The sequence below is a fragment of the Macaca fascicularis genome, chromosome 16, assembly GCF_037993035.2.
Source record: "Macaca fascicularis isolate 582-1 chromosome 16, T2T-MFA8v1.1".
Lineage (NCBI taxonomy): Eukaryota > Metazoa > Chordata > Mammalia > Primates > Cercopithecidae > Macaca > Macaca fascicularis.
The window spans coordinates 18,858,236-18,886,112 of record NC_088390.1 but is presented as its reverse complement, the minus strand read 5'-3'; the positions used below and the strand labels follow the sequence as shown (position 1 = coordinate 18,886,112).

General features: G+C 56.3%; 2 protein-coding genes across 7 annotated transcripts in view; one reads left to right on the top strand and one right to left on the bottom strand.

Annotated features, from left to right (window-relative positions):
* Positions 1-541: 541 nt before the first annotated feature.
* On the top strand, positions 542-27,521 carry GRAP (GRB2 related adaptor protein). Of its 2 annotated transcripts, XM_005583086.5 has the most exons (5): positions 542-701; positions 5,918-6,015; positions 12,043-12,165; positions 23,821-23,989; positions 26,047-27,521. In XM_005583086.5, the coding sequence occupies exons 1-5, from the start codon at positions 624-626 to the stop codon at positions 26,230-26,232; spliced, it is 654 nt and encodes a 217-aa protein (XP_005583143.1). In that variant the 5' UTR covers positions 542-623; the 3' UTR covers positions 26,233-27,521. The 2 variants fall into 2 exon arrangements, with proteins under 2 accessions (XP_005583143.1, XP_045231197.2); XM_045375262.3 differs by lacking the exon at positions 23,821-23,989.
* Positions 27,503-27,877, bottom strand: part of SLC5A10 (solute carrier family 5 member 10) — a 71,586-nt gene continuing 71,211 nt past the window's right edge. For all 5 annotated transcript variants that reach the window (XR_012425347.1, XM_074018737.1, XM_065532858.2 and 2 more), the window contains one exon: positions 27,503-27,869. Coding sequence is in view for 4 of the 5 variants with exons in the window: in XM_074018737.1 (XP_073874838.1) it covers positions 27,763-27,869 (107 nt within the window). In the remaining variant the exon portion in view is untranslated. The remainder of the gene's footprint in view (positions 27,870-27,877) is intronic.

The window sequence follows — 27,877 nt, the reverse complement described above, 5'->3', positions numbered from 1 at the left end:
AGTCTGTGGTTGAAATGAGAGTTTGGTGTGGCCCCTTGCTGTGGCTGAAGCCCCGGGTTTGTTTAGAGTGAAGGGGATGACAAAGGATGAGAATGGGGGTTGTTTGTAGGGGCAGGTGGAGGTGGTGGCTTGCAAGGGCCTTGAGTGCCAGGTGAAGAGCTTGGGATTGAAGGAGCAGGAGGCAGGGCATCACAAGAAGCACCAGGGTTTAGGAAAAGATGGAGGGTCATTGGCAAATTGGTGAAGGGGGGCCAGCATCTGGTGCCATGAGATTCAGTGCCTGAGCCAGCAGGACAGCTTCGGCACTTCTCCTCCAGGCACCTCACTTTTATGGAGGATAAAACATGGGCACAAGGGGGCCCCACTCCCAGAGCTTCAGGGAGACTCCCCAAAGGCCATTCCTGGCACCTGGGGTCTGAGGTAGGGACCGAGCTGGTTCACAAGCCCTCCCTGTTCTCTGACATGTCTATTTCCTGTTTCTCCCCCATCAGGAGCAGTTTCAGTCTCAACTTCAAAAGAACAAACACGCACTCAAAACAAAGGAAGACGGTCCTCGACTGCAGAGGAAGCAGGAAGCTGTCGGCCCAGCTCTGAGCCCAGCTGCTGGAGCCCCGAGCAGCGGCATGGAGTCCGTGGCCCTGTACAGCTTTCAGGCCACAGAGAGCGATGAGCTGGCCTTCAACAAGGGAGACACACTCAAGGTAGGGGGGCTGGAGCCTGCTGAGTTGGCCCCACACGGGGTGGGGGTGGATTTAGAAACCGGGGGCCTGGGATTATCCCAAGCAGACGGTGGCCCCTGGAAGACAGGCCCAGCCTCTCCAGTTATTGGCTGTGTGACTCCGGACAAGCCACCTCTTCCCTCGGAGCCTCAGTTTCTCCATCTAGGAAATGGGGAGATAACTGATGACCCTCCTTTGGGGCTGCTGTGAGGATTCGATGAGATATTACCACAGTGTCTGGCAGGAGTTAGTTCAACCCCCAGTTTTCCAGGAAAAAGTTTGAAAAGAAAATTGTTGCGAGAGGGAGAGAATGAGAGCTAGAGAGAGAGACAGAGTATGGGAATGGAGAACAGAGGGAGAAGGAGGGAGAGAGAGAAGGTCTTAGGAAAGAAATAAGTACACATGCTAACCTAGTAGGGCTAAAATAGCTGTGATGAAGGCATCAAGGATGAGCTTCCCAGTAGTGTGGAGTAAAGGGAAAATAGGGTCATACCACAGTTCATTTTTCCTTGTCTGGGCCGCTTTTTGACAGACATTGCAGCCTTCCAAGACAGTCTAGACAGATGGGCCTGTGGAATGTGTCTCTGGAAATGTCCTTGCTTAAAAGTTTGCATACGAAAGCCATGCCCAGGATTCTGGGAGTAGCCATGCCAAGACATGTGCACTGGAACTGCCAGTAAACCACGCTAGGGAAGTGACTGCCCTTCCCTGGGGCTCAGTTTCCTCACTGGAGCAATGGGTGTTAGACTGAACGCTCCTCTGCGCTGAGCCCTGGGCGCTGCTCTTGACCACAATCTTCAAGCACAAGACGGGAGAGCTCCCTGTGCCATCACCCTGCTATAGCCAGGCCTTGAATTCAGCAGCACACCCCATGTTCCATTTAAGCAATGGGGACTGGCACCCCCATTTCACAGGTGACTAAACTAGGCACAGGGAGGCAACATGACCTGCTCGGTATGGAGTCCTTTTGTCCCTTTGACTGTATCCCTTTGACTGTGGAACCTGCACTTGGTCTGAACAGGCTGGGCTGGGGGTTGGGGTCCAGAGGAGGAGGAGCAATTCCTCCTTCTCTATGTTGGGGTGCTGGCATCTGGGGTCACTGCAGTGCTGGCTGTGGGCCTCGTGGACAGGGCCAGGCTGAGCACTGGGGCTGTGAGCCCAAGGCATGACCCTCTGTGGGGATCCAAGTCTTCGTTTCTCATCTGAGAGCACTTGGAGGTCTTTAGACCCAGGTGTGGTGTTGGGAGGGAGTGGGGCAGTGATGAAATAGGAATGGGGTGCACGGGAGGCGCTGAGCCAGGCATGGAGGGATCAAGTGGCTGGGGTGGAAGCTGAGCTCCACGACCAGCCTGTCCTCTTGCCCAGCAAGTGTTTTCCAGCACTCCCTGTGGGCCAGCCCCTGCCACGGCACTGCCTGCCTACAGATTGAGTCCAGCCTGGGGGAGTGGGCAATGAAGCCCATTCTTCAAATCTCAACTTTGGTCTTGGATGAAAACTCTGGCTCATGGACTCACTCTGGACAAATGGCCCCAAACATCACCTCTCTGGGACAAAGCCTCCCTCCCTGATGGGCCAGGCGTTTCTGGGTGCACGCATCCCCCTGCTGCTGCCAGCTGGAGGGGGCTTCACTCGCATCTCTCCACGAGCAGCCTGGATGACGTGACCCAGACTCAGGAAGCCCATGTCACCCTGCCATCTCCATGGGAAAGGGTGACGGTCCAGCCCTGGGCTCCCCGAACCTACTTTCTGCAGCCTGTCATTGTCTTGTCGGCAACTCTGGCCAAACCTACCTGAAGTCCCTCCTCTGGCCCAGGCCTCCATCGTCACTCACCTGGGCTTGTGCGGTGGCTCTCAAGGCCTCCCCCCGCCACCCCCTGCTTCCCAGCCCAGTCTCCATGCAGTGGCCATGACTCAGAGCCTGGCCCTCCCCTGTATATCTCATGACACCTGCTCCTCCCTCCTCGGCTCCAGGCACCCTGGCCTCCTTTCTGTTTCGGGTACAGAGCATGCCCCCACCTCAGGGCTTTGGCACTGGCTGTTCCGTCCGCCTTGGACACTGTTCCCCACATTTTCTTACTGCTGGTTCCTTCTTGTAATTCGGGTCTCAGCTTCCATGTCACTTATTCAGAAAGGCCTTTCTGGACCACCCCACCTGTCCCGTGTTGACAATCTCCCCGCTCCCACCCAACCAGACATTCTCCATCTCTCTCCTGATGGCCATTTTTCACAACACTTACTGCTCCATTAAACTACCTTGCTTACTTGTTTCTTCCCTTGTTTATAGTCTGTCTCTGCCTACTAGAATGTGAGCTTCTTGTTCCCTGCTCTGTCGTGGGGTGCCTGGAACACAGTAGGTGTTCAGTAAACAACTGTCAAGCAGCAACTGCATCAGGCTGGGATGGTAAAGTGGGGCAGCAGCCCAGGTGGAGGGCACCATGGGGGCAAAGGCTCAGGGGCAGGCCGAGGTCTGCCTTTCACCTTGAGCAGTGATACTCCTCCAGGGAGGGGTTGGCCTCTCTCCCTTCTGAGAATTCCCGGGCCTCAGAGGGTCTGGGGCTTTCGAACAATGTTCACAGTAAGAAATCAGTTAACGTGAGGTCAAGAGATCGAGACTAGCCTGGCCAACATGGTGAAACCCCGTCTCTAGTAAAAATACAAAAATTAGCTGGGCGTGGTGGCAGGCACCTGTAGTCCCAGCTACTCGGGAGCCTGAGGCAGGAGAATCGCTTGAACCTGGGAGGCAGAGGTTGCAGTGAGCCGAGATTGTGCCACTGCACTCCAGCCTGCTGACAGAGCGAGACTTCATCTCAAAAAAAAAAAAAAAAAAGAAAAGAAAAAAGAGAAAGAAATCACTAACTAACGTAACCAATGGGACACTCCTGGGTCCTCTGAGTGCAGATGACAAGGAGACAAAACAAAGCAGGGACTGCATGAGATATAGTGCATCCCGGCCGGGCGCGGTGGCTCAAGCCTGTAATCCCAGCACTTTGGGAGGCCGAGACGGGCGGATCACGAGGTCAGGAGATCGAGACCATCCTGGCTAACACGGTGAAACCCCGTCTCTACTAAAAATACAAAAACTTAGCCGGGCGAGGTGGCAGGCGCCTGTAGTCCCAGCTACTCGGGAGGCTGAGGCAGGAGAATGGCGTAAACCCGGGAGGCGGAGCTTGCAGTGAGCTGAGATCCGGCCACTGCACTCCAGCCTGGGTGACAGAGTGAGACTCCGTCTCAAAAAAAAAAAAAAAAAAAAAGAGATATAGTGCATCCCATGTCCACACTGCTGCATGCAAGGCAGGCCACAAATACACCCACTGGACAGAAGAGGGAGGACACTGAGGTCAAAGCCACAGAGAGTCAGAAGCAGACAGAATGTTCTGGAGCCCCAGGCTTCAGGGCCTCCTCCTGGAATCCATGGCTGTGGCATGTGGCCTACAGGTCCTTGTTTTCTCCTTAGGTTGGGGGAGTTGTGTTGTTTTGTTTTGTTGTTTTGAGATGGAGTCTCACTCTGTTGCCCAGGCTGGAGTGCAATGGCACGATCTCGGTTCACTGCAGCCTCCACCTCCCGGGTTCAAGTGATTCGCCTGCCTCAGCCTCCTGAGAAAGTTGGGATTACAGAGGTGTGCCACCATGCTTGGCTAATTTTTTGTATTTTTAGTAGAGATGGGGTTTCACCATATTGGCCAGGCTAGTCTAGAACTCCTGACCTCAGGTGGTCCACCCTCCTCAGCCTCCCAAAGTGCTGGGATTACAGGCATAAGCCACCGTGCCCAGCCTATTTTGTTTTGTTTTGTTTTGTTTTGTTTTGTGTTGAGCGAAAGTTTTCCTGAGTCAGCCACCTGCTTCCGTTCGCCCCTGGGGCTGCTGACCTGGCCCAGGCTGCAGGGACAGGAAGGAAGGGGCTCAGCCAGCCTGGCCTGGTGGACAAAGCGGGGGTGGAGATGGGTGTGCAGAGGCCACCTGTGAGGGTGGGGCCTCAGGCCTGGGTCCTAGGAGGCCAATCCCAGCTACTCTTGGCAAAATGTCATTGCTGGAGTTGATGCCCCTATGTTGGCCTGCCTTGGGCCTTTGGTACCCCATGCCCATTTTTTTTCTCTCAACAAGTACCCCTGAAAGATTGAGCTGACATTGGAGCGTGCTCCAGGACTCCTCACAGGAGAGATGTCCCCTCAAGCTGGGGTCCAGAGACAAAGAGGACTGGAGGCGAAAATTGGTGGGCCAGGACCCCCTTGACCAGTGAGCCAAAAACCCCGAGCCTCAGAGTCCTAGCTGACCAAACAGGCTGCGCCTCTCCCCTGCTGTGTGGCCTTGGCCAAGTCACTTCCCCTCTCTGGGCTTCAGTTTTGTTATCTGTAAAATAGCATTTGGTGATGTTGACCTTGGGGGCTATATCAGAATCAGGGGGACACATGGAAGGCGTGCCCAGGGAATGGAGGAAGGACCCCCGGCCTTGTGCTGTGCCCCTCCCAGACCCAGCCCCGCTCCGCCTTGGTCGCTTGATTGCTCCCCCTCAGGGACTCCCACCCCCGCTCTGGCAATTTCAGTTCCTCCCGGCCCACCTGTGGGGTGAAGAGGAGCCCGTGTGACTGAGCAGGCCATGCCGGGGCTGAGAAACAGCCTGTCTCAGACCAAAGACCCCCTTTTCTGCTCCCCAGAGCCTGAAATCCCCCCACTGAATTGTCACCCCTCAGCTGTTTAAATGCGAGGGACCCTAGGTGACCACTGGTGGCTGTGCTCAGGTTGGGCCCCCCGACTTTCACCCCAAGGCTCAGTGCATGGCATGTAGGTGCTGTGGACCCCCCAAACTCGCGGGCACAGCCCAGGAAGGAACTCAGGTCCCCAGTTCTGCTCCTGCAAACCCCATGGTCCGCAGGGCTCCTGCTGTTGGAGCCTGAGAGTCCAGCTGCAGCCACCCCAAGCCTCCTATGAGTCCCCGACTGTGCCTCCCTTGGAGTCTGTGAATCGCCTGAGGATGGGCTGTCCTGGGGCCAGAGGATGGGCAGGACTGAGGAACGAGGTGTTCTAATTCAGCCCTTGTGACCGTGGGCAAGTCCTGTCCCAGGCCCCCAGCCCTTCTCTGTGAGTAGACTCAGAAGCTGGTGCAGGCGAAGCCCACCTGGGGCCTGGCATGCAGTGGCATCTCCGGGGGTGACAGTTGTTCTTTCTCGGTGACTGAGTGGCTTTGTGTCTCCTGCCCACAGATCCTGAACATGGAGGATGACCAGAACTGGTACAAGGCCGAGCTCCGGGGCGTCGAGGGGTTTATTCCCAAGAACTACATCCACGTCAAGCCCCATCCGTGAGTGGACACCCCCCATCCCATCCCCGTGGCTCTGTCTCTCCTGGCCATGGGACCCCCTCACTCCTGGACCTCTGTCCATCTGTCTGGGGCCCCCAGGCTCCACAGAGGCCACCAGCCTGAGCAGGCACAGGAGACTGAGTTCTGAGGATTTACCCAGGGTTGGGGCAGAGTTAGGGCAAGCCCAGGCCTCGACACCGAGGACCTGAGCCAGTGGAGAATGTCTAGGAGGTCCCTGAGAGAGGACAAGGTCCTGGGCTTTTAGCTGGCTGGGCCACTGGCTGCTGTGTGGCTTCAGGCAGGTCCCTGCTCTCCGTTCCTCAGTTTTCCTATCTGTAACTCAAGGAAGGCAGATGCTCCAATCTGTTCAGACTGTGGAGGGTTCTAGAGCTCTTGCTGAGAGCTGGTCTGGCGCTGAGTAGTGACTGGGAGAGGGCTGGGCAGGAAGCAGATCCTGTAGGCCCTGCCTTTGGGTTGTGGGTGGAACTGGACATTGGCAGAGCAGAGTCTGGGACCAGGGTGGAGCAGGAACTGGGCCTGGGGCGCAGCTATCCTGGGGCCTGGGACCTGCCGGCCTAGGGATGTCCCAGTTGGGGCTCTGGGCAGGTGGCAGCCAATACTGCTGCCGTGAGAATGGCTGGAGCAGGGCCCAGCCCCAGAACAGGCATGGGGCCCAAGAAATCTATGCGAACCAACTGGATATGCTTTGAATGACAGCTGAGGCAGCCCCAAGATACAGCCACTTAGTCATTCACTAAACACTGGCCACAGCTCCAGGGGTCCCAGCCTGGGCGATGCTGGAGACACAAGGAGTCAGAGCAGCCGTGTTCTGGGGGAGACAGAGGACATGAAGGACATACTACATGGGAAGACAGTGAGCATTAAGGTGATTTCCCAGGGAAGGCTTCTCAGAAGAGGTGGCAATGAGTGAGGTTTTGAAGGATGTGTAGGAGTTGGCTAAGTAGAAAAAGAGAAAGGCATCCCTGGGAGAAGGTCAGGATGAGCAAAGGGAGAGCAATGAGAGAGAACCTGTGGTGTGTGGGACTGGCAGGAGGACCTCAAATGCCAAGCCATGTGGGGAACCACGGAGGTGTTATGTTAGGACCCAGTCAGATATGGAGACAGGTGACAGGGCCAGGCAGGCTAGAGGGACAGTTTGGGAGCTGAGATGTGTGTGCGGCTGTGGGGTAGGAAGGGAAGGAGGTGCAGGGCCAGGGTGGGGCCTGAGAGGTATTTCCTCTTTATCTCTCTTTAAGTTGGTTCCAAAGCTGCCACCACCTCAAGCTTCCTGTGCTGGGCGAGGCCCCCTCCCACCCAGGTCCTCAGCCACCTGCCTGGGCTCCAGGCACTCCCAGCCTCCCCCACAGCGGCTGCCGCTTCCAGTTGGCATCTGGGGCTGCAGCCTGGGTTCCAGGCCCCACTATGTCCCTCGTGGTTGTGTGACATTGGGCAGGTTTCTGTGGTCTTTCTGTCAATTAAGGGGGAGAGGGAAGGAGTACGTGAAGAGGGAGAGAGACAGAGAGAATCTGACCCAGGGCCACAAGCTGGAGCGAGTGCCCCAGGTCCCTGTAAGCCAACAGGCACATCCAGACAGGCCAGAGGGCGTGAATGGGAGCAATTCCCCTGGGCCAAGCTGTCAGGGAGGGGCCTTCAGGTGGAGGAAATGGCCTGGCAATGGCTGGAAGGCTGGCTGGCCTACAGCTGCTGAGAGGGTCGCATTTGCTCAGGTAGGGGAGAAAAGATGACAAAAGATGGCGGTGCCAGGCCAGGCCAGTCGGGGGGATGCCAGTGGTCAAGGCAAGACTCTAGCAGCGCAGTTGGGAGCCATGGAGGGTTCCAGCTTTCCATGCCTCTGGGGTCATCTCTGGCCACTTGTGTCTGGGACAGAGCAGGGATGGGGTCAGGCCCCTGACTAACCTGCCTGAAGTGGTGCCCAGGTGTGTCCTCGACTAACCTCAGCACCTGCTTTGCTCCCAAAATAACTACGGGGAAACTCCAACTCCACACCTGACTCAGCCCATAAAGGCCCCAGGGTGTGGGGGCAGAGAGAGAGCTGGGGCCTCAGAAATTCAGAGATAGGCCTTGTGCCTGTGCCAGGCCCACTCCTTCCCTGGGCACCTCCTCTCACCCCTGCCAACCCTGGGAGCCCCTGGAGGAGGCACAATGTATGCCAAGTGTTCCAGAGCCGTCCCATCAGCAGGGACCACAGCGGCACATGACCCAGCCTCATGGCCCGTGGGAGTCAGGGATGGCTTCCTACAGGAAGGGTGTGGCCCGCTGGGCCTGGAAGTTCAAATGGACGCTGCCAGGGAAGGCAGAGACAAGCCTGGCAGGGGGAAGTGTGGGGGAAGCAGCAAACACCCGCATTCAAGCAGCTCCTGCATCCTCCCAAGGCCCTAGGAGCTGAGCACCGCCATCGCTGTCTTTGAGACAAGCAGACAAAGGCACAGAGAGGTTGAGTGCCTGTCCAGGATCTCACAACCGGCACGAGGTGGAGCGGGACTGCAGCTGTATGGCGTGGCCCTGGGCTGGGACACCCTGAAGGACAGCAGGGAAGCTCATAAGAACAGCTGTGGGACTGGGAGAGTCCAGACCATGCACTTGCTATGCAATCTGGTGGGGTGTGGGGGCGTCTCTGCCCCCATCTGGGCCTTGGTTTCCACATCAGTAAAACAGGGATGGTGCGAGGTGGCCACAAATGGAGTGACACTGGTGTGGGGGAAGGAGCCGGGCCCTGGGGGTTTCAGGAAGTGCTTTCTTCTTGCCTCCATCTGTCAAGCCATGGTGGGGGCAGGGCTGGCAGGGGACGTGGGAGACTCCTAGGAGGGTGTGATTGTGACACTCTCTGAGGGCAACAGCCGCCCACACACTGATGCCGCCTGAGGAGTTTTGTGGGTTCTTCGAAGAAACCTGCCCCTCAGGAAACTCCCGCCCTGGGCCACTCTGGGCACGGTTCCAGGATGGAGCTGGGGGCCTCCTGGTGAAGAAGCTCTCTGCAACTCCCCTCCCTGGTAAGCCCAACCCTGGGCCCCCTGTGCTCTCCTCCTGCCGCAGCCTGTGGCATTCATCTCCGGCCTTGAGACACCCAGGCTGGCTGGGCACCTGCCTTCAGGTCTCCAAACCCCAGGAGACCCAGGCTGAGCTCTCCAGATGGTTGCCCCGAGCCCTATACCCAGCGGCTACCTTCCCCACGCTCCCTCCCAGGAGGAAACTCACTGGGACAGGGCCGACGGGCCCCCATTCGTTTGGGGGCAGCAGCGGTCTAGAATCTCATGTCTAGGGCTCCAGCTTCTCCGGAAGCTGTCCCTGGGACACGAGCCTGATCACAAGGAATTTATTTAGCAATGGGGAAGAGGACAGGGAAGAGGGGGAACCAGTGGGGCCCACTGTTGGTGTCATCGCTGCTGGGGGCAACCGGAGCTCCATCTGGCCGGGGATGAGCGCCAGCTGGAGACAGTACAGAATGCGCACTTGGGAGTCGTCCCTCCGGAGGGCTGGGCGCTGGGGTGTCTACCCCCCTGCTCCATCAGTCACTGCTGGGAGTCAGACCGTTCCTGGGAGCCTCAGCCTGCCCTGAACCCAGGCCAAATATGTCAATCACCAGAAAAAAAGCCCCAAGGTCTGCGCTGAGCAGCCTTCATCCTGCCAAGGCCGGTGCCGGGACACGGCCAGGACACTAGCGGCATGTGCGGCACCACACGCCTTCTGCACTCAGCCCCGAGGGCTCATCAACATCCGAGACAACAGGAAAAGTCCCGCCTGGCTTCCACCACCTGTGCCAAGCTCAGTCTGACTCAGGGAGAGGAGCATTTATGGAAGGAGTGAAGGGAAACATTCTGTCATGATCCCACCATGAAACCTCTGGCTGTTCTGAGCCTCAGCTTCCCCATCTGAACAATAAAGGGGTCAGAGCCAAAGCTGGGCTAAAACACTGGAGTTAGGAAAGCCAGTCAGAGACCACGCAGCGCCTCCAGTGGTGGGTGTTTTAGTCCTGCAGGCTGCTGTCATGGAATGCCATCCACCGGGTGGCTTATGAACAACAAACATTGGTTGCTCACTGCTCTGGAGGCTGAAGTTCAAGATCAAGGTGCCGACACATTCGTGTTCTGGTTCATAGACGGCTGTGTCTTTCAGCTGTGTCCTCACATGGCAGACAAGTGAGCTCTCTGGGGTCTCTTTCATAAGGGCACCAATCCCATTCATGGGGGCTGCTAGTCACCTCCCAATGACCCCACCTCTAACTACTGTCACATGGGGGATTAGGTTTCAATATTTGAATTTTGGGGGACACAAAGTCAGCCTATAGCAGTGGCTAATTCCTGAAGAGGTCAGGGGCTACCAGGAGCCACACAGCAAGATCAGCAGGACTGGAAAAGGAGTTTCACTCCCAGACCCTGGGGATCTTGCAAGAGTCTAAGCATTTACCAGGCACCTGCTGCATACCCAGTTCTGTTTGGTCAGCAGGAAAAGGAACTTGTGCCTGTGAAAAGAATCTAGGTGGTTGCCGGGTGCGGTGGCTCACTCCTGTAATCCCAGCACTTTGGGAGGCCGAGGCGGGTGGATCACGAGGTCAGGAGATCGAGACCATCCTGGCTAACACGGTGAAACCCCGTCTCTACTAAAAATGCAAAAAATTAGCCGGGCGTGGTGGTGGGCGCCTGTAGTCCCAGCTGCTGGGGAGGCTGAGGCAGGAGAATGGCGTGAACCCAGGAGGCGGAGCTTGCAGTGAGCCGAGATCACACCACTGCACTCCAGCCTGGGCAACAGAGCGAGACTCCATCTCAAAAAAAAAAAAAAAAAAAAAAAAAAAAGAATCCAGGTGGCCTGGAGTCTGTGGAATGGGTACGGAGAGAGGTATTTCCTCACCAGATCAAAGCTACTATTATTTTTGTTGTCTAGTTTTATATTTTTTCAACTTAAAAAGTTGCTATGTTTTTTTGGCTGGGCGCAGCAGTAGTCCAGTAGTTCACGCCTGTAATCCCAGTATTTTGGGAGGCTGAGGTGGGCAGATCACGAGATCAGGAGACCGAGACCATCCTGGCTAACATGGTGAAACCCTGTCCCTACTAAAAATACAACAACTACAAAAAAAATTATCTGGGTGTGGTGGCACGCACCTGTAGTCCCAGCTACTCGGGAGGCTGAGACAGGAGAATCGCCTGAACCCAGGAGGCGGAGCTTGCAGTGAGCCGAGATCATGCCACTGCACTCCAGCCTGAACGGCAGAACGAGACTTTTTTGTTTGTTTGTTTTTTGAGACAGAGTCTTGCTCTGTCACCCAGGCTGGAGTGCAGTGGTGCGATCTCGGGTCACTGCAAGCTCCGCCTCCCGGGTTCATGCCATTCTCCTGCCTCAGCTTCCCGAGCAGCTGGGACTACAGGCGCCCGCCACCACGCCCGGCTAATTTTTTTGTATTTTTAGTAGAGACAGGGTTTCACCGTGTTAGCCAGGATGGTCTCGATCTCCTGACCTTGTGATCCGCCCGCCTCAGCCTCCCAAAGTGCTGATATTACAGGCATGAGCCACCGCGCCCAGCCCAAAGTGTTTTTTTTAGGAACGGGGTTGCGGGGGGCTCTATTCCCCAGGCTGGTCTCAAAGTCTTGGCCTCAAGTGATCCTCCCATCTCAGCCTCCCAAGTAGCTGGACTACAGTCATGCACCACCAAGCCTGATTTGTGTTTTGACTTTAAAGAATCTACCATCTCAAAGGGAAAGTTAGACTGAGGTTGGCTGGGTTGTGGCTCACTGGAGTGTGACTTTTCTGTTTTCATAAGGGTGTGTGTTTGCTGGCGTGGTTAGGTAGGCTGGCCTTAGGAGCTAAAATGCTGGGATTGTGTTCCAGCTCCTGCCTGCCTCTGCTGTGTGATTTTGGGTGTATTGCTTCACCTCTCTGTGCCTCAGTTTTCCCATCTGTAAAACGGGTACAATCACATCTCCCTTGTCTCAGACACTGAACACCTGGCACGGGGTGGGAGGCTGGCTGAGAGCCTGATCTCCCGCTGCCTTCACCGGCTCCCTCTCTCCACAGGTGGTACTCGGGCAGGATTTCCCGGCAGCTGGCTGAAGAGATTCTGATGAAGCGGAACCATCTGGGAGCCTTCCTGATCCGGGAGAGTGAGAGCTCCCCAGGGGAGTTCTCCGTCTCTGTGAAGTGAGCTCTGGCCCTTGGGGATGTGTGCAGAGGAGGGTGGGCAGGGGATGGGCAGCATCTGAGCTGAGCCTTGGGGCCCGGGACGGGCTCACGGAGTGAGGGTGGAAGAATGGCATTCCTGCAGAGGGAGCAGCCCGGGCGGAGGCCTGGACACAGGTGATGGTCTGGGCACCCCAGGGTGCAGCCCAGAGCATTGGGGTGTGTCGGGAAAGCAGGCTCAGGCCAGCTGTGGAAGGCCTCAAGTGCCAGGCTGAAGGTCCAGGCTTCTACGAACATAGGAGCCATCATAGGTTCTTCATCAGGAGAGGGCGATGTCCAGGGTGGTGGTGTGGCAAGAGACTGAGGGCAGGAGAGTGCCGAAGTGCCCAGGGCGGGTGTCCAGGATGTGCTCCGGACAGGGTCCCACTCTATGTGATCTAGTTGGGAAGATGCATCCTGAGGCCAGGCTGCCTGCGTTGGAATACTGGTTCTGCCACTTCCTGGCTGTGTGAGCTTGGGCCAGTCATTTACCTTCTCTATGCCTGTTTCTTCACATGTAAAATAGGCTATTGCATGGAAAAAACAAGTTAGTATATTTAAAGCAATTAGAATAGTTCCTGGCATGGAGGCAGGGTGGCCGTGCTGGGGAACATCTGGCATTGTATTAGGGCGGCCCTCAGCCGTGGTGTGGCAGCCTCTGGGCAGCACAGGACCCAATCCCAAAGGGCCACCCTGGGGTGATCGAGGAAGCCAGGCTGGAAGGTAGCAGCAGGAATAGGGGTGGGGGGAGACAGGGTCAGACTCCTGGCTGATCTCTGTCCTTCCCACTGTTAGGCCCTGGTAGAATCTAGATGATTTAATTCAAGGAATATTTACTGACTACGTGCCATGTGCCAGGATGCTCTAGGGGCTGGGGAGACCACGTGGGAAAAAGCAAAGTTGCTGCTGTCGTGGGTTTCAGTCTTAGTGAGTGAACAAGAAAACATGTAAATACGGAATGAACCAAGGTGGTCAGGAAAGGGCTCTCTGAGGAGGTGGCATCGCAGCAAAGATCTGAACTAGCAGGTGGAGGCTTCCCAGATGCTCAGGAATGAGGAGGACCTGAGAGGAGAGGCTTCCAGGCAGAGGGATTAGCATTTGTAAAGACCCTGAGGTGGGAATGCGCTTGGGGTGTGTAGGAACCCGGAGGAGGTGACGTGGCTGGAGCAGAGTGAGCGAAGGGCAGGGGCTGGAGTTCCACCCACATCCAGTGATCACGGAGGGCCTGAAAGGAGGTGGGGTCTTCTCTGAGAGCAATAGGGAGCCATGGAGGGTCTCGAGCAGGGGAGAGATGTAATTGGACTCCATTTTTAGCAGATGACTCTGACTGCTGTGAGGAGAAAGAACTGTTGGGGGAAGAGTGTGGCGGCAGGGAGGCCTTTGGGGAGCCAGGAGGGAGATGATGGCCTCTGGGACTGTACGGGTAGGGGCTGAGGGGACACAGAGAAATGACTGGGCCCAGGCGTGGAGGTGTGCGGGGGGACCACCAGCAATACCAGCTCTCAGGGCTGCTGTGGCCACAGAGCCCAGAACGGAGGAGGCGCTTACCGTGCCTGCTCTTACTGCCACCAGCAGAGCTAGCACTGGAGTGGCAAAGAGGCCAGCTGGGAGGAAGGGATGAAGGAAGGGGTGGCCCCAGAGGAGGGCAGCGTGGCCTCTCATGATCTCCTAAAGGATGAAGAAGGCCAGGTGTGGTGGCTCACACCTGTATTCCCAGCACTTTGGGAGGCCAAGGTGGGTGGATCACTTGAGGTCAGGAGTTTGAGACCAGCCTGGCCATCATGCTGAAACCCCATATCTACTAAAAATATAAAAATTAGCCAGGCATGGTGGCGAACGCCTGTAATCCCAGCTACTGGGAAGGCTGAGACATGAGTATCATTTGAACCTGGGAGGCAGAGGCTGCAATGAGCCAAGACTGTGCCACTGCACTCCAGCCTGGGTGGTGGAGTGAGACTCTGTCTCTAAAAATAAAAATAAAAATGAAGGACAAAGAAACACAGGCCTGGGTTGACAGCTAACACTGGGGCTGGGTGTGGAGATGCAAGCTTGATGGGGCTTGGGGTCCGCAAGAAGCAGACAAAGGCAGACTTCAGACAGGCTGGGTCATGATGCCCCATGAGGGCTCCTGCTGGGGGAAAAGCATCCCCACCTGATGCCTTCTAGGCTCTGCCGGGTCCCTGTGGCTCCCGTGTGTTCAGCCAGCCCGTTTCGAAACAAGCTCAAGCTGTTCACTGTGTGGGATCAGCACATCTGCTGCTAGCCCTGCAGGGTGGTGAGCTCCCCTGGGCCTGGAGGCACCTGCAAGGGGTAGGAGCCTATGATCAGGAAGGTGGCTCCAGGGGTGTGTTCGTCCCTTTATTGTTGGGATAAAGGAACACGTGAGGCTGGGTAGTTTATAAAGAAAAGGCGTTTATTTGACTTGGTGTTCTGCAGGCTGTATAGGAAGCATGGCACTGGCATGTGACTCTGGTGAGGCCTCAGGAAGCTTTTATGCATGGCGCGTCACATGGCGAGATGGGGGCAAGTCGGGGAGGGAGGTGCCAGGCTCTTTTCTTTTCTTTTTTTTTTTTTGAGACAGAGTCTCGCTCTGTCTCCCAGGCTGGAGTGCAGTGGCCGGATCTCAGCTCACTGCAAGCTCCGCCTCCCGGGTTCCCTCCATTCTCCTGCCTCAGCCTCCGAGTAGCTGGGACTACAGGCGCCCGCCACCTCGCCCGGCTAGTTTTTTGTATTTTTTTAGTAGAGACGGGGTTTCACCGTGTTAGCCAGGATGGTCTCGATCTCCCGACCTCGTGATCCGCCCGTCTCGGCCTCCCAAAGTGCTGGGATTACAGGCTTGAGCCACCGCGCCCGGCCGCCAGGCTCTTTTCAACAACCAGACCTCATTCATTACTGCAAAGAGCCACTGATGAGGGTCTGTCCTGTGACCCAACACCCCCGACCAGGTCCCACTTCTAACACTGGGTGTCACATTTCAAGGTGAGATTTGGAGGGGACAAATCAGGGAGGCAGATCCTACGTGTTACGGGTCACAGGCCCCGCACCCTGAGCCTGGTCCCCCAATTTGTGGAACCAGCCATCAGTCTTGTTCCCTTCCCTCTTCTCCAGGGGGCAGGCTGGTGATCCTGAGGGGCAGGAAGGGCGCATGCCCCCTTTGAGCCTCTATTTCCCCATCTTAAAAATGCGAGTGCTATCAGCGTGTGTGTGTGTGTGTGTGTGTGTGTGTGTGTGTGTGTGTGTGTGTTGGGGGGTTACTGCGCGTACTTGGCCCTGACTGCCCAGCCCCGCGATGGTGTGGGCACCTGGAGCCTGGAGTCCCCGCGGGCTCACCTCCCAGCCCCCAGCCCAGCCCCCACTTCCCTGCAGCCCCGGGGAGCTGCGGCTCCTGCAGAGGCAGGACGTGGCAGTCTTCCAAGTGTCGGCTGTCCAGGGTCTGGTCATCTCCTGGGAGTGGCGTCCGCCAGGCGGGCTGGCCTGGCTGAGTGGCTCCTGGAACCAACCCCAAAGCCCAAGGTCACCCAGCAAAGTGGGAGCACAGGGGACTCAAACTACGTCTGGAGCCCGAGTTGAGGGGGAGGGGCTGGCCCTCCCTCCGCCCTCCGCTTCCTCCTCTAGCAAATCACGCGGCCTCACGCTCCAAGTTAGCGCCCCAGTGTGCTGCCCTCTTCAGGCGTCTCTCTGTAAGTGCAGCCACCTGCGCACACGCACATGATCAGACCTGAACACCCCAGCCGTGTGAGTTTGTTCAGCACTCATTTACTGAGCATCAGCTGTGCAAGAACCACAAGGCAGGACTGGAACAGGAGACAAACCAGAGGCATGTGAAGGGGAAATGGTCACAGCCTGGCCCAGGGGTCTCTGTGATAAGCAAATGAATAAATGAAATTCAATGACAGTGGATACATTCCACATAGTGTAGGCACCAGGGAGGAAGTGACATCTGAGTTGGGCTCTAAAGCATGAGTAGGAGTTTGGTGTACAAGGAGAGTAGATGATATGCCAGGCACAGGAAACAGCGTGAGCAGAGATCTAGAGGTGGGGAAATGAGGGGTGTGTTTGGATAACAGGTGTTTTCTGACCAGGAGGAAAGATGAACAGTTTTAGGGAGTTCTTGAGCAGGTGAGCCAGCACTGGTGTTTCCTGGGAAGGGATCTGGAAGCGACCCTCAGAGAAATCCTGGCCTGTGCCCCCCAACCCTTTCTCCAAGGCACACTGGCCAAGTGTGCCCAGGTCAAAACTGTCAGGGGCTTCCTGGGCTTGGCTGGCTGTGGTTTGCACACAGCACCAACAGGTGGCGACCTTGACCCTTGGTTTCTTCCTGCCTGGGCCCAGGCTCCTGGGTCCTGCTCCCACTGTCCATCATCTGTCATGGGGCCTCTCAGTGGTCCTTGGACAACCACCAAGCAGGGGTCAGAGTCGGAAGCTGAGGCTTAAATGGGGCATGTGGCTAAGAGCATGGTATTTTGAGCAACAGTCAGCTCTGACACCTGCTGGCTTCTCGCTGTATAATCCTGGGCAAGTTACCCCTCTGAGCCTCGGTTTCCTCATTTATAAAATGGACAGCTTTGTAACATGTTTTGTATGATGACTGGCACATGATAAGTGCCAGTTGTCATAATTATATTAAGCCCTAAAGGACCGCACACCAAGCTGGGGAGGAATTAGGGAGGCCCTTCTGGCCTGGAAGGCTGCCCCCCACCCCCTGCCCATGAATCCAACACTCTTAGAGAAGAGGCAGCAGCACAGGGAGGCAGGGAACCCAGATTCTGGGAAGCCGGGTGACCCAATGGCCATCTAGGAAAATGACAACCTGGCAGATTTGTGTGTAAGAGCTCTTCCGCCCTTGCTGGTTGGTACTTGTGAACTCTGATGCCACTATGCATGGCATCTCTGGCATACTAACACCAAGCCCCGTAAAGCTGTCAGAGGTGGGGTTTATGGGCCTCATGCTGCCTCCCAGAGCAACCATGGCCACAGCTAGCTGCCCTTTACGAGTTTACAAAGGGCTGTCCCCCTCCTCCTCCGGGGAGCATGTCTGAGCTGGCAGGCAGCGGGCCAGGGGCCAAGGCTGGCGTGCAATGTCTGGGCTGCCTACCTTTTGCCCCACACTCCTATCCAAGTTACTGTGGACTCTTCTGCCATAAATGACAGTTTGTCTCCAAGTGACATATTTGCCTCCTTTCTAGCCAGAGGTACCCTGGAGTCAATGCACATGTGTTTGCCCTGCCCAACTGGTCACTGAGCCCCTGCTGTGTGCCAGCCCTGTCCCAGGGCCTGGGGATTCAGCCACCAACAAAATAGGACAAAGCTCTCTGTCCCTCAAGTGCTCATATGCTACTGGGTGACAGACAGTAAGTGATTAGAAAATTATATAAAATCTTACACAATGACCAAGGCTTTGGAGAAAACGAAGCAGGGAAGGGGTGGAGCGGGGGTGCAATTTTAGGAGGAAGGGACTGGCTGCAGGCAAGGATAGGGAGGAAGTGAGGCAACCTGCATGATCCCCAGAAGTCCAGCTTGCAGGTAAAGGAAACTGAAGCCTGGAGAGGTACAGCAACTTCTCCAAGGTCACACAGCAAGGAACTTAGAGCTGGTGCCCACCGACCTCTGTGCCCTGACAGACCTGGTCTGTCCTCCACCCACCCTCCCTGAGCTCCAAAGACCCAGCAGGAGTCTGTCTGCACCCGTGTCCTGCCCCTCCCAAGGTCAGCTTGACTCTGGTTCCTGTCTGCTGCCGGACAGGTTGTTCCGCCCCTCCTTTTCACAGATGGGCAAACTGAGGCCAGAAAGGGGCCATGCCTGATGGAGATCACCCAGCAGGCAGTTAGCATCCAGGTGGGCCCACAGGTCCACAAGCCCTGGTTGGCGTGGTTGGCGGGGTGGGGGGGTCCTAGGGCTCCTGCCCCCACCCCAGCCTTGTTTTTCCTCTCTGGGCTGACACTGTTACCTTTGCTGCTGCTGCTGCTGCTGCTGCCACCAGGCCAGAAAAACTCGCTGGGCAGGACTGGCTGCTGCCAGCATTAGGCCTGACTTGGTCCTTGGGGCTTTTCTGACAGCCCAGGGGCCAGCCTAGCCCCTTGTTCCCTGGGTAGGTGGAAGTAGGGGTCACACAAAGAGACAAAGACACCCATGATTGCTCAGTGAGAGACTCACACATAGCAGTCACTCCACAGAGTGGGAGACACGCACAGACACACACACGCAAGCATCCCAGGAATGCACGCTCAGACATAATGAAGACGCTCTCACACCCCAGGCACTGCCCACTGGAGTGAATGGCTCCAGCAGCCTCTCCTCTCACCAACTCAGGCCCACAATCCCAGTGCCCTCTCCCTCCTCTGGCTCTGGGAGGCTCATGCAGCAGAGCTGGCTGCACTGGATCCAGCCCTCCTCGTTCCGGGGCCATCTGGACTCAGATTCAGTTCCTGAACCTGGGCCTTGAAGGATGGCTAAGGCCAAGACTAGACCGAGAAAAGGGAAAAGGCATTATTTCTGGTGAGGGCCATGAGCAAGAGCCCAACCACGTTGGGGAAAAGGGCCAGGCTGGGAGAGGGAGTGACTGCTGGGGTGCTGGGCTGTGAGACGGAGACAGCAGCGCTTGGCCTCAGGCAGGGACTGGCTCAGCAGGAGGGGCTCCACCCAAGCCTCACTGTCCTCTGCTGTAAAGCAGGACGTTTGGACCAGGTGGGAGAAGGGACAAGATTTGCCATTTGCTGAGCACCTCGTGTGTGCCACACACAGACTAGGCAGGGACTGGCACATGCACGTTTCCAGATTTGAGAATTCTTCAATTCCCAGGTTGGAAAGCCGTAGAATCCCTGGGTCCCTGGCTCCCTTTCTCTTATCTCCTGTTCTCCACTCCCTGACTCTACTACATGGTCAGAGAACTGCTCCAGATAACTTTCCAAGTATCTAAAGATGACCTTCAAATACCATAAAATTTAGCCGGGCGCGGTGGCTCACGTCTGTAATCCCAGCACTTTGGGAGGCTAAGGCAGGTGGATCGCGAGGTCAAGAGATCGAGACCATGCTGGCCAACATGGTGAAACCCTGTCTCTACTAAAAATACAAAAATTAGCCAGGCATGGTGGTGGGCGTCTGTAATCCCAGCTACTCAGAAACCTGAGGCAGGAGAATAGCTAGAACCCAGAGGTGGAGGTTGCAGTGAGCTGGTACCACTGCACTCCAGCCTGGCGTCAGAGCAAGACCCCATCTCAAAAACAAACAAACAGACCGGGCGCGGTGGCTCACGCCTGTAATCCCAGCACTTTGGGAGGCCGAGGCGGGCGGATCACAAGGTCAGGAGATCGAGACCACGGTGAAACCCCGTCTCTACTAAAAATACAAAAAATTAGCCGGGCGCGGTTGTGGGCGCCTGTAGTCCCAGCTACTCGGGAGGCTGAGGCAGGAGAATGGCGTGAACCCGGGAGGCGGAGCTTGCAGTGAGCCGAGATCGCGCCACTGCACTCCAGCCTGGGCGACAGAGCGAGACTCCGTCTCAAAAACAAACAAACAAACAAAAACAAACAAACAAACAAACAAACAAAAACAAATACCATAAAATTCAAAGTTGTGGTCGTTTGGGGTTGAAATCCTTTTCAAACCCACCACACCCGTTCTGTCCCCTCACTCAGAGGAGTGAGGCCACCTGTACGCAAGCCCTTCCTCGGGGCCAAGAGAGTCAGGGCCTTCTGCCTGGGTACCCGGTGCCCCAGAGGTGGAGTCATTGGGATTCCTGTCTCCAGGCTTCTCGCCTGCCCAGCTGTGCGTCACTGTCACTCCACTTCTTGAAGCACCGCTCCTCCCCGGGCACCACGACCAAAGTCCAGTAAACCCTGGGCTGGTTAGCACGTGGCACTAGGGAGTCATGGGGCTCAGAGGCTGCCTCTCAGAAGCCTCTGGGAGGCTTCAGCAGGTCAGACAGGGCGGGAGACATCCATCTGCCTGCACACCTACCTCCGCGTCACGAGCAAATGGACACATATGTCCCACAGCTGGCAACACAAGTGGCTGAGTCACTGGGAACGAGGTCCTCTGACGGCACGTGAGCACCTTTGTCTGAGGTTTGGGGACCATTGTTCCACCTGTCGAGAGCCTCTGTTCTCATGGGGAGAACTGGCTCCCCATCTGGCTTTGTGACCCTGAGGGCTGGATGCATCTTAGAGCAATGGGTCGGCTACCAGAGCCTGGGTTCAGGGTCAGAACACCTGGCGGGCTGCCATCCCAGTTCAGAACCAACAGAAGAGGGTTTCAAGAACAAAGCATCGCAATGAGGACCTAAGGCCTGGGCAGTGATGCTCTGTTCGCTGAGTCCCAGCTAGACTGGACCTTCACGGCCCACTCCTGCCTCCCTGCCTTTTTAGTGTCTCATATGCAAATCATTATGAATAGCAAGTTACAAGACGGGTGTGAGAGGGGCTGAGGGACCCAAGAAGGCCCTGACTCTGCGTGATGGGATCTGATGCAGCTCTCAGAGGATGGGCCATTTTACCTGGGCCTTGAGGCATGAGTAGGAGTTCAAGAAAAATTCCTTCCAGTTGGAGGAAATACTATGTGCAAATGCCTGGAGGTGTATTTAGAAGTGGTTTGGGGCTGGGCACAGTTGCTCATGCCTGTAATCCCAGCACTTTGGGAGGCTGAGGTGGGCAGATCACCTGAGGTCAGGAGTTTGAGACCAGCCAGTCCAACTTGGTGAAATCCCGTTTCTATTAAAAATACAAAAATTAGCTAGGCGTGGTGGCGGGTGCCTGTAATCCCAGCTACTTGGGAGGCTGAGGCGAGAGAATCGCATGAACCCAGGAGGCAGAGGTTGCAGTGAGCCGAGATTTCGCCATTGCACTCCAGCCTGGGCAACAGACCGAGACTCCGTCTCAAAAAAAAAAAAAAAAGAGAGAAGTGGTTTGGACCCCTTGACTGTGATGGAGTAGGGGGAATCCCATTTTGCCCTATGCCTCATATAGACCAGAGGGTGGGAACCTTGAACACATCTATATCTTAAATCTTTAATCTTAAAACATCAATAAGGAAGTAAGCCGCCCCAGGGATGACTGGTAGAGAAACTAAACCACAGGCGGGGATAGGACAGATGGAGCAACAGATCCGGGCAGCTGGGGTGACAGGCACCACCCTCTTGTTCAGGATAACCATAGACCTGAAGGAATTCAGGCTGTGGGTGAATCCCAGCTTGCAAATGTATTGCAACCAAATTGTTTAACCAGATTTTAATTTACAACCCAGGAGGCGTGTGTGTGTGTGTGTGTGTGTGTGTGTGTGTGTGTGCGCGCGCGCATATGTACCATCAAGTCATCAAGTGCTTTGGACTGGTGGTTGGATCTCATTTAGCCCAAATGTGAACAAAAAGATCCCTAGCCTGTGGCTCAGGAGGCTGAGGGGCCATCTACCTCCCAGTGGCCATCCTGTGCCCCTACCCTGCCTCACCCCACTCACAGGGCCCCAGGCTTTCCCAGCTATCAGCTCTGCCAGCCACCTGAACAGGTGCCCTCCCTCGGGGTCCTAAACTGTCTTCTTCTGGTTGGGAGCTGGGACTGTTCTATGTTCTCCCCACAGCCCCTAGCCCAGCCAGGTGGGCCTAGGGCAGCTCTGTTGGCAGCACCCGCACAGCCCCCAGCGTCCCAGGCCTCTCAATTCCCTTGAGAGTAGTGCACTAATGCTCACATTTGGCAGGCCAGGACGCGGAGGCCCAGAGAGGGGGCTGGGGTGTAAGTCCAGGCAGGCTGGCTATAGAGCTGGGAAGGGTAGCTAAGGTTTGGCCAGGCAGAGAGGACGAGGCAGGGAGGGAGGGTCTCCTAGGGGGCACAGCCCAGGTAGCAACATGGCAGAGTAGAAATGGACTTGGAATGATGAGATCTGGGACAACAGTAATATCATAATTGGAATAATTATTATTGCTATTGTTTTGTGATAATAACCAATCGTGAGGACACTAGGCAACATTTTATATGTGTGAACTCAGATGTGGCCCCAGCTCTGACCTTTTTTGCTGCTGTGGCTCTGGGCAGGTCGTGGCTGCACTCAGGGCCTCAGTTTCCCCACTGAGGCATGAGGAGTTCAAGAAAAATTCCTTGCAGCTGGAGGACACACTGTGTGCAAATGCCTGGAAGTGTGTTTAGAAGTGGTTTGGACCCCTTGACTGGAATGGAGTAGGGGGAATCCCATTTTGCCCTACGCCTCATACAGACCAGAGGGTGAGAACCTTGAGCACATCTTTTTTTTTATTTTTTTTAGATAGAGTCTCGCTCTGTCACCCAGGCTGGAGTGCAGTGGTGTGGCTCACTGCAAGATCCACCTCCTGGGTTCACGCCATTCCCCTGCCTCAGCCTCTGGAGTAGCTGGGACTACAGGCGCCCGCCACCACACCTGGCTAATTTTTTTTTTTTTTTTTTTTTTTTGTATTTTTAGTAGAGACAGGGTTTCACCGTGTTAGCCAGGAAGGTTTTGATCTCCTGACCTCGTGATCTGCCCGCCTCGGCCTCTCAAAGTGCTGGGATTATAGGCGTGAGCCACCTTGCCCGGCCTTGAACATATCTTTATCTGAAATCTTTCATCTTAAAACATCAATAAAGCAGCAAGCCACCCCAGGGATGACGGGTGGAGAAACTAAAACACAGGGCCCAATTGCTCCTCCTGGGCCGTGAGGCAGGCCAGCCACCCCCGCAGCACAGCGGGGCAGCGCCGTAGTCATGTCTGCCATGATCTTGACCCACAGCCGCACCACCTCCAGTCCCAGCCCCACGCGGCCTGTCCCGGGTGAGACATGCCGAGTGTGAGAGGCTCCAGTTAGGTCCCTCTGCCTGGTCCCAGCTAGGACAGGCTCTGCCTCTGGCCAGTTTGAAAGAGCAGGCTGTCTCCTCCACTGGGCCAGAAGGTACTTGGGGTGATTTGGCGGTAGTGGACTGGAAGTCTGGGCACAGACTGGAAATAAGAGAGAAAGGGGCCTGTTTGCTTCATCGGAGAGGATATAAAGTAAATGAAGCTGGACATGTAAGTAGAGCCGGATCTTGAGTCTGAGGTGTTGAGAATTTACCCTGAGGCCAAGGGAGAAGCCATAGAAGGTTCGTGGGAGGGGGAGGACATGAGACATCCAACAGGTCTGAGCTCCTCTCATAGCAGTAGGCTTTGGTCTGAGTCAGGATGAGTCTAGGACTTGCTCCCCAAGGGACCATGGGGACTGGGAGGAGCAGGGGAGCAGGGAGAAGGTCCAAGCTGAGGCGAATGGCGAAAAGATGTGAAGGAGACGCTCTCTGATCACGACGCACTCAGAGGTACCTATTTCACGTTGCCAATATGCCAGCCACTGTGCACTTACCCATAATGGAGATGTTATCACTATGAGGAAACTGAGGTTCAGAGAAGTTAAGAGACTTGCATGAGGTCACACAGTGAGAAAGTGACCTGGTTCAGAGCCCACACCCTTAACCCCATATTCCACCGCCAGATGGGACTCCCCAGACCCCATGGGGAGCTGGCTCAGTGTGGCCTCTCCCATTTGCACCTTATCTGACTCCAGGTCCCACCCTGAGACAGGCTGGTTCCAGGTGGAAGTGAGACGGGAGCCCCTGGGACCATGCCAGGCTGGGACGGCCACCATCTGAGGTGGCCCCATGTCCTTTCCCCTAGCTATGGAGACCAAGTGCAGCACTTCAAGGTGCTGCGCGAGGCCTCTGGGAAGTACTTTTTGTGGGAGGAGAAGTTCAACTCCCTCAACGAGCTGGTCGACTTCTACCGCACCACCACCATCGCCAAGAAGCGGCAGATCTTCCTGCGCGACGAGGATCCCTTGCTCAAGGTAGGAGTGGGTGGGGGCTGGCCTGTGGGAGCCTCTCTGTGTCTCCTGCCATCTGCAGCAGAGGAAATGCTGACACCGAGGCCAAGCACGGGCCTGGTCTCCCTTCCCCAGCAGCCTGGTGTTGTAAGAGGGGTCCAGCCCAGGCTTCAAAGTTATATACTGGTGGTGGCTGTGGTGAGACTTGCAAGGGTGGGAAAGGAGAAGAGGGAAAGAAAAGCAAGGGACAGAAGGAGAATCCCATGGGGACAAACTGTCTAGCTTGTTCTCAGCTCCTAGAATAGTGTGTGGCACACAGTAAGTGCTCAATAAATGTTCATCGAGTGCAGGAAGGTAGAGACCCCCGCTGAGTGTACTGCGTACCATGCACTGAACTGGTCTCTATACTCTGGGAGCCTCATCGTGCCCATTATATAGATGAGGAAACCAAGGCTCAGAGAGTGCAGTGACACATCCAAGGACACTTACTCAGTAGGCTCAGTCCTGGTTTCTGCTCACAGAAAAGTTGACCTTGGGTGTGGGGCAGCGGGAGTGCTCATGGGCGAGGTCCTGGCTAGCCACGGGGTGGGGGGTGGGGGTCGTCCACCCCTTGACCTCGAAATAACAGCAATTTGCCAGCCAGCCCTTTCATCAGGCGGCCCCAAGGGCCAGCTCTGAAGCTGATTAGGATGCCGACAGTAGCCACTGGGGTTATCAACCCCAACAGGCTGTTTTCTTCAGGAGCGGGGATGCTGGCAAGGCCTGGGGCTGGAGGTCAAGACCCTGGGACACTTGAACTTGGGCTCTGCAGAGGAGATGGGGAGTGTAGCCAAGGCCTGGGGAGAAGCTGATAACCGCTGCAAAGAAGCTCCAGCCATGTCTTGTTCCCAGCACCCGCCCCCTGCCACCTTTGCATGTGATCAGAGGCCAGTTCATCCCCTCAGTGTCCCCTCTGTTCAATAGGATGAGCCCTGGGGTCTGATATGCCAGGAGAGTCAAACAGTGCCTTGAGAGACCCCCACTAGTTTCTCTTCTGTTGGCCTTCCCTGCCTGACTGAGTGCCCAGGTCACTGTGAGCTCCCAGCCTCTGGGGACTTTTCTCTCCAGGTGGGCCCCTGCCTGCCAGATCTCCATCCTCCTCCCTGTTCACTGCCTGGACCAGCTCTGCTCTGGGAGAGTGTGAGGAAGCCAGGATGGAGCTGGGGCAGGGGCAACTGAGAGTTCCCCTACACCCACCACCTCGCTCTGGCCCAGGCCATGGGGTCACCTACCCTGTGGCTCGACTCCAGAGCTGCCTCAGGCCCCTGGGACCCATGACGCCTCCTCCTTCCTGGGCAGACAGTTGCTAATTACAGCTTCTCTGCTGATCCTATCACCCGCCCTGGATGAGATTCTGCAGGTTCAGAGCTGAGATCCTGGTGGGCAGGCAGGGCCAGGGTGCTGGGTGGAATAGTCACAGTGCCGGGCAGACGTGCTGCAGAGAGCTCCTGTCCAGCTGCCACGCACAGGTGGGGAAACTGAGTTCCACAAAGGGCAGGGACCTACCCAGCATCACACATGGGGCATGGATAGGACTGGAACCCAGGCCTGAGAGCTCAAAGTGACAGTTCTCTCCCTCAGTGGCTGACCAAGGGCAAAAGCAGTAAACATGGCTCTTAGCTGCATATCACTTTACAGTTTATAAGGCCCATTCTCATGGCTTTGTGACCTGGAGTCAGAAGCTACCATGGCTACTGCAGAGTCAGGGAAATAGGATCCCAAGAGAAGCAGGGACCTAACCAAAATCCCACCCTAAGGACCAGGACTCAGGTCCCCTGGCCCACCAGCCCTATGATCCCAGCTGGGCGGCTGGGAAAGCCGTGTTCTAGGTAGATGCAGCATCTGCACAGCAGACAGGCAGGGGTGTGGGCAGCAGGAGGCCCAGTGGTGGCATCACCACTGATCTGGACTTAAAGTTCAACTTCAGTGCTGCCCCAGACCCCTCCTCACCTGTGGCAAATCACTTCTCTTGGGTGCCTCTGAGGGAGGGTGGGTTGCAGGGCTTCTGAAGGCGCCCTACTAACCACCTCCTCCTCTCGCAGTCACCTGGGGCCTGCTTTGCCCAGGCCCAGTTTGACTTCTCAGCCCAGGACCCCTCGCAGCTCAGCTTCCGCCGTGGCGACATCATCGAGGTCCTGGAGCGCCCAGACCCCCACTGGTGGCGAGGCCGGTCCTGCGGGCGCGTTGGCTTCTTTCCACGGAGTTATGTGCAGCCCGTGCACCTGTGAGCAGCCCGGCGGCCGATCTGGCCGACGGGCCATTTTACAGGAACTGAGGTCCAGAGAGGACATGGACACCCCCAGCCCGGTCAGAGTCACACGGGGCTCAGTGGACGGCCTTGGACTGAATGTGGGCTCCCAACTGCCTCCAGCCACTTTGCACAAATTGGGATGGCCCAGGTTCCCCAGCAAGGGTACCCTGTAAGGGTAGCTCTGGGGCTTCCTGGCTGGTTGCTTCCCATTGGCTGCCAGCTGTGTGACATGACAGGGCGAAGTCTGTGGAGGCCCCACCCACCTCCTCTGGTCAATGGTCCCATCTGCCAGGAAGGTTGAGGACTCCCAGGTTTCACCCACCGGAGGCTCAACCTGAGGAACCCTGGCCATGGTGGGTGGGTACACCTTGGGCTGACCACCCACTGGGCCTGCCTGCCCCTCCCTCAAAAGGCCCCTTGAGTTGTACGGGCTGTTGGGAGGTGGCTCAACCTGGAAGGATAGACTGCACACCTGTTGACCTAAACTCAGTGGACAGACTCCAGGTGGACACCGCTCCTTAACAGCCCCATGACTTCAATTCCACCTGGGGCACCCAGCACCCGCACCCTGCCACAGGACTAGAGGCCCTGAGACCCTGAAAAAGGGGCTGGCAGTAGGGAAGGTGGAGGCACACTCCTCTCCTGTTGGACAGATGAGCTCTGAGGGCAAGCCCTGGGCCCAGCCACGCAGAGACCCTGGCTGCCCTGGCTCTTGTTTGTTTAGGCCCAGGTCTGCCCAGACCAGGGCCCAGGAGAGCTCTCAGGAGGCTGAGAAACCTCCAGGCCAGACAGAAAGTTGGTGCCAGAGCTGGGTTTTAGAGATCTTACAGGATCCCAGTGGGACAGCTACCTAGGTGGGGCACGGCCCCTACCTGAGAACAGGAGGGTCCTCCAGAGAATGTACCACCATCAGGGATATGAGCAGGGCCTGCCCAGAGCCTGGGCACCTTTGGGAGCGGGAAAAGTGAGGTGGGACTTGAAAAGGCTTTAAACGCCAGGCTGATGGTTGAGGGGATGGTGGGCAGGGAGGGAGGGCAAGGAGGCTCCCTCTGGCATTTGGGAGCAGGTGGGTGGAGGGAGGAGCCCCTGGAGGTGGCTACAGTCCCTTAATGGGAGGCCTTGTTCTGGGCATGTGGGGCTCTCCCTTTATCCAGAGATGGCCCAAGACCCTAGAGCCCTGAGTGCTGGCAAATCTCACTGCTCCTGACCTGGCCTGTGTATTCAGAACAAAGACAGTAAAACCAACATCAGGATGTCCATCAGAAATCTAATTTTCTTTCCAATGATGACTGCTTTGGCACTGTTTTTGAAATGTCACATGTTTTTCTCCCATTTCCCCCCTAAGTTTTCAGGGCTCCTGCTTTGCTGGCTTGGCCAGTTCTTGGGCACCGAGCTGCTGTGCAGCCGTGAGGGGAATCTGCCCCTCTTGGGGCCTCGCGATCCCCATGAGGGAAAAGGGTGGACCTGAGGACTCGGAGCTCCTGCCTTCCTGCCCAGAGTGGCAGTGTCAGGCGAAGTAGGCGTACAAGAAGATGTTGACACACATGAGGAGGATGGCATTGAAGCCACAGACACGGGCCCAGAAAGTGTGTTTCTGGGGCATTTGGCCATCACCTGGAGGG